Genomic DNA, 6656 nt, shown 5'->3' with positions numbered 1-6656 from the left:
TCTGTCTTTGTAATGATCTTTTGCATTCTTCATGGAGAATATCTTTAATATCATCCCACAGTTCATTTGGTCTTTGCTCATTGATGTTCAAGGCCTCAAATCAGTTCCTGAGATGGGATAGGCTCTTGTTATTTTTTTCTTCTCTTATTTTCCTACTTTAATCTCCTCTCCCTTTTCCCATCCCTCCACTCCCCTCTTCTCTTATCTTTTCTCATCAGCTACTTCTTTAAAATGTTAAAGAGAAATGCTTTCAATTTGAAGACTAATGTGTACCCAATTCAAGCCATAACATTTTTAATTGTTTCTTATGCTTCTGAAAGTTATACAAAGAAGAAGAATCAGAGCCTTTGAATCATAGTATTGGTGAGGAGTATTAAACATACCATGGACAGGGGAAAAAAAACACAAAACAAAAACACAAAACCACAAAACCAAACCAAAATAAACAAACCAAAAAAAAAAAAAAAGAAAGAAAGAAAAAGGAAAAACAAACACCTAAAACAGAACAAGAAAAATCTGTTTTGGAGGAAAAGCAACCAGGGTACTCTTTGGAGCTAAGGATGGTGAATGGCAGGAAGGGATATTCCTTGGGGGCGGGGGGGAACATGTTGGGAAAGGCAGTAATTGCTGTGTGCCATCTACAGCTGAACCTCCAGAGAAAGGATTGAGCAGATACATTGGCATAAGACTGCAACAGTGGGCTGGAGTATGATTAAGATTATGAGAATGTTTAAAAATATGGTAAAGTTTCAATCTGTTAATAGAGTCATTAAGAAGTTATAGTTGGTTGGACAACAACTAGCAACAATAGCTCAAAATCCTCTTAGGAAATATTTTTCACTAATTAAGCTAAATTAGATTCGTGTTATAAAATCACCACATATAAATTTCCTTTTTGAAAGAAGTTTCTTCAAATATTAAGCCATTAATTATATTTTACATCTTAAGCAACACATTTATTTAGTCATCCAACATCTTACTATCCATATCTTACAATACTAGGTTCACTGGAATTGCACACATATGAAAATGTTAAAAATAGATTTCTCAAGAAATATGCATATCATTAGTTTAATATTAAAATTGTAATATTGCCATGTCAAAAGTAGAAAACTGTTCAACTTAATAATGTTATTGCAGTCTTTGTTTCCATAGCAACTCCTTCACTTCACAGTGTTAGCAACCATAGACTCACAGCAGACTCACAGCATGAGAGATCTCAGGAAGCTGTAATAGAATGCTGTCATTGTTCAGGAGAGAAATTAAGGCTCTGAATTCCAGAATCAGTCCAAAAGGGTCAGAGCAAGAAGTATAAAGTGCGTCTTCTACTCCATTCCAAGTTTGTTTTCAATTATATTATTTTCTACTATTCTAAACCTATTGCATAAATGTACACTTGCAAAATGCACTCACTACACACAGACACTAAAGTATGAATATTAAAATGTCCAAGTGGTTTTATGAAATTTGTCTTTTTCAAGAATCAACCTATGCTTTTTATAAATTTTCAGGATTACAAACAAGAGTCTTACTGTCATTCTGTGGTTATTTCAGCATGATAATAGTAAGATATTTGTTAATTATTAATAACTCTAGCTCACTGTTGTCAAGTCAGAACCAACAGCTAGATCATTTGACATAAAACAAGAAGAACATTCAGCTATTTTGATCAAAGTTTATCTTCAACTTTTTTTAACATGGATATTAAAACTATAAAATTACTAACATGGTTCATGTTTGTAGCTCTCATTGTGTTCCTGTTGCTTTGTTCTAGACTAGACCATTCAATTGCATGAAGTATTGGATGTCTCATTTTCCTCCAGATCAGAACATATTTTATCAAGAATGGACTTGCTCTTGAACCTTATTCTGACTCATTCCATTAGGAAGTAGTCTTTCCTCCTCAAAATGCTAGAGCAACTTTCTTCTCATCATAATTATTCTACTATGCCAGTGTTACTGAGCTATAACTTAATGGCAGAGTATGTTTATAATTTATACAAGAGCCATATTGGAATTTAGTAAAGTATGTGTAAAGTTTTATTAGTCAAGTATATGAAAAAAATTATAATTAGTTATTACTCAGGTGAAACAATTTAGAAAGGTTAGAATTTTGTTTAGTCTACATTTGAATAAGGAAGAGGATACGTACCAGCTGACTCTCAGATGTTGTAGAGGATGGAGAGGAGAGATTTGCCTGAAAAATATAAACATGTTGTTGATTATATGAAAATCATATTAAAGTATCTGTAGTTAAAAAGTTTGAATGCTAATTAAAAAACCTCAGCAGTTCAAATTCATCAGCTGCTCTGTGGGAGCATGCTTCTGAAAAGACTTACAATCTTGAAAACTATGTGAGGTATTTCTACCCTGTCCTATAAAGTAGTTATGAGATGGAAACAAATCCACCAGTGGTAGAGATGTTTCTAAAAGTTCTTATGTTCTTGCACTATTAATCTCATGCTGGGATTTTAAAAATGAAGTTCTTGTGGCTGCTATGTCCCATAAAGGTTGAACTGACTCAGTGGCTGCAAATCTCAAGGTGGACGGACATCTTTCTCCCACAAAGCAGCTGGTGGATTCAAACCCCTTTCATTGGGTTGGCAACACAACTCCTCACCCACTAGACCAGCGAGGCCCCCTTGAAACATATAAGAATGGGTAAAATAAGTTATGGTCACAACAAAAATGATTCTTAGCATTTTGGGTACATTGTTGTTGTTTTTATGTGCCATCGAGTTGCTTGCAACTCATAGCAACCGTATGTACAAGAGCCTTATAATTTACTACCAATGCATTGTTATCCAGTTTACATAATAGTAAAAAAAAAAGTTTTAAATGTTATGCCTTTCCTCTAATTTTTTGTCATAATAAACACCATATTATAGTTAATATTCTTCAAGGTTCCATAATATTTCATTCTTTACATACTTCCTATTTTACTTAGCATAACGTTGTTCAAGGTTTAGATATACTCAAATTGAAAATAAAAAGATTTAGGTATGCCCAAATTGAAAATAAAAAGGATTTCCCCCTCTCTTGTTAGTGGCTTTGTTTAAAAGAAAAAACTTTTCATGATTTGAGAATGTAAATAATTGGGTGTTTAAGACTGTATTTAATGAAAGAGCAAGTTAATAAAATAATTATTTTTTTCATCTTTGATTCTTACATCTCATCTTTTTAACTGAAATAAATTCTTGGGTAGTTAACTTTCGTTTGTTTGCCTGTTATTAATCTATCAGATTTTGAAAATGTTTTTATTTGTGATTATTTTTGAAGGAGAATTCAACTAGATGCAGAACGCTAGAGCACTATTAATTATAGTTCAACATTTTGAAGCTATTAACTTACTCTGACTTTGGTTACTGCTGTCAGTCCAAATGTCATGCATTTGGAGGATCATGTGCCCTCACATTTGGTTAACATTTACAATTTTTACCATTGACATTCTGTCATTTCATTATGATGTGCTTAGTGGATTCTTTTTATGTATCCTTTGTAAAAATCAATGTATTTATCCATGCCTAGTGCATATATCCTTCAATTCTGAAAGAGTTTCAGTGAATCTTTTCAGACATCAATAAGCTAATCACCTTTTTCCTATAATATATAATATTTTCTTAAACAACTTCTATTAAACATACGTTGGATCTTCTCACTCCATTTCTCATTTCCCTTAAACTCTTTTTTCATATTTTATCTCATTATGCTGCATTCCAAATGGTTCCTTTATATAAATTCTGATAGATAGCTTTTTCTATAATAAATATTTTACACGATAATTGAGTTTTAAATGTAAGTGACTTTATATTTTTACTCCTAGGAAGGCTACTCAATTCTAGTCCTTTGATATCTATAACTTCTTTTAACTTTTACAATGGTAGTTGAAGTAATAGTGGTGTTAATTTCTGCAGGTGCTTCCACTAGATGGTTTGTAAACAATGTATCCCGTATCAGTCTCTGCGATGCCCTTAGAATTTCACTGGTTCCAGACCAATTTTCGGTTTCTTTTCTTACCCAGCGTTCCTAAACTTCAAAAGTGCAAATGCCCATATATTCAAGTTTTACATGTTTATATTTCCTTTTTTTTTATAGGTACCTCTTTTCCTACCTAATAGTACAAGATGGGAATGGTAAAAAGTGTTTGTATTTTTTTTTGTTATTCTATACTTGCATCTTTTCAATGTGGCCTTTTAGGCTCCTGACTTTACATAAAGGATTTATTATAGCTCTTAGTAGTTTCATGGAGTAAAAAAAAAAAAAAAAATAGTGACTGACACCTCAGTTCCTTTTTTTATTTTTTAAATTCATTGTTGCATACTTTCTCTCCACCATGCAGTCCACCTGCAATGCAACACTTGATCCAAATTGTTCTCATACATAGAATAATCAAATAATCCTCTCAGAAAGTTCTTCCCCTTATCTGTTCTAATGCAGTGCTCATTATCTATCCACTGTTTCTGCATTCCCTCCTCAACTACTCGCCCCACCCCAATAAGTTCTCATTAACCTCTATTCCATCAGAGATTTTATTGCCTTTCATATACTTTGGTTTGGAATTTCACCACATATGCAAGTGAAGGCTAGACAATGTAATAGCACCAATCTGTAGAAAAGGACATCATGTTCGGTAAAATAAAGGATCAACAATAAAGACAGCTATACTCAATAGATGATTGGTACAATTAACAATAATAAGCCTAAAATACCAAAGACTTTGAGGACTGGACCAACACTTCATTCTGTTATACATAAGTCACTATGCATTTGAGACACTGTCTGGTCCTCTCCAATCAACAGCATTTCCAATTTGGAACTCAGGGGTTTCTTTTTATTTTTAGGTATCATTATATATATGCTTTATCAAACATTTCTGAAGCTAGATGAGAGAGCAGTCTTCTAACTCAGCTCAGCTTTAATAAGAAAGCTCAAACATCATTAACTATAAATATGTTTGGTTAACATATGATAAAATTTTATTTCTAATAAATTTCTATTATTCATGAAATCACAAGAATTTTCATGCTTTATTTTCAGTGCATCTCTCTTTCCCTAGAAGATTCATAATAACTGAAAACGAAAAGCTTCATTGGGTCTTACAGCATCACCATATCTGGACGGGTATAAATCACCAAGCATAATGACGAAGCACCTTCAGTCTTCATCACATTGTGCCTCACATTGTTTGGTTTTGGCTTTTTGACTCACTCCAACCTTCACAGGGACTGTCACTGCTTGCTGCTGTCCCTGTATGTTTTATGGCAGCAGGATGTCTGGGCTAAGTGCACCCATCTCTAATAACTGTGGGCAGGGTTAGTATGCACTAAAGTTTATGGCTATTCTGTGCTGCAGAAAATTGCTCTTCTGAATGTCACCACCGTGTTTCCTGTATTCACCTAGTTTGATTTTTAACCTCCAAATGTAATTTTGGGATTAACTATTATTTCTTCAAACATTTTAGGTTGTTTTTTAAGAACTGTTTGATTATTGCAATAAGAAGAAGATACTCTATAAAGTCCCTAATATAAACTAATAGCTTTTGTGACATCTTCAAACTAATATGGATATCTTAACAATGTATTTGATTAAGGTTTTATATCAATAATTATAGAAAAGAAGTGATTATATCTTTAAAATAAAAATTTCCCCACTTAAATATTTTTTTCTAAATAAGATCAAGTTATTTATAATATAAAAAAAGTAATCCAAGTATATGTACTAGTTCAAGTAGGGTGAAATGTAAAATTATTTCTATTTAACTGTAGAATTATTCCCAATCTAGAATTATTACTGTTGAGAATCATGACCTAATATCCCATCAAAAATAAGATACTCTTTTGCATTACTATGAGAAACTATCCCCAGAGAAAGGATAAAATTAAATTTGAATCCATCAGAACTGAGTAAATATTTATAAAGGTAATGATGGATATTTACTAAAGAGCAAGAATAATGACTTATATGTTGTCTCTAAAATAGCCAGGTTCTTTAAATCAACAACCCGATCATGCGAAATACTTTAAGAAACCACTTTCTGCTTTCCTAAGAAAGATTAATATTGTCTGTTAAAAGGTATTTATTCCTGTGTCTTATAGATTATGTTTAAAATGTTAGGGAATTTTCTGTTTAAGAACTGAAATTAGAGCAACAAAAGCAAGAAGATTATACTTGTACCCCTGCTGATCACTCATTTCATCTAAAGTGGAAAAATGACTAAAGGAACTTAAAAAAAAAAACCAACAACCAAAAACCAAAAAACCACCAACTTGAACTTCATTTGGGCAACAGTAAAGTTGTTAGTCACTGATACGAATGGTTAACTGCACAATAAGGGATATATCTTTCACTTCTCTGTAAAATGCTGGTCTGTCTGATACATCTCTAAATCTGAACATTCAGATTAAGACAGACTGGGAAGAAGGATTGGCCATCCACTTCTGAAATAGCAGGCTTCTGAAAACCCTGTGTACAAAAGAACACATGTAGATAACAGAAAGGGCAACTGAGGCTGAGCTTTCAGGTATAGAAATACAAAGGAAGAAACAGTTGTGAGCAGACACTAGTGATTGGGACATGGAATGTGAGAATCATGAATATAGGAAAATTAGATATTGTTAAGGAAGAAATGGAACGCAAAAATATTGACATAGTAGGCA

At 32.6% G+C, this 6656-nt stretch overlaps 1 protein-coding gene across 1 annotated transcript in view; it reads right to left on the bottom strand.

The window, feature by feature from the left end:
• LOC102860264 (mucin-17-like) overlaps positions 1-6656 on the bottom strand; it is a 199340-nt gene that overhangs the window by 61990 nt on the left and 130694 nt on the right. The window contains exon 10 of the mRNA XM_006893154.1: positions 2153-2197. Within this exon, the coding sequence (XP_006893216.1) occupies positions 2153-2197 (45 nt within the window). The remainder of the gene's footprint in view (positions 1-2152; positions 2198-6656) is intronic.

Source organism: Elephantulus edwardii, unplaced genomic scaffold (genome assembly GCF_000299155.1).
Source record: "Elephantulus edwardii isolate Elephantulus edwardi_28Jun2011 unplaced genomic scaffold, EleEdw1.0 scaffold00124, whole genome shotgun sequence".
NCBI lineage: Eukaryota > Metazoa > Chordata > Mammalia > Macroscelidea > Macroscelididae > Elephantulus > Elephantulus edwardii.
The sequence above is the reverse complement of the archived record's forward strand: the minus strand, read 5'-3'. Positions and strand labels throughout refer to the sequence as shown.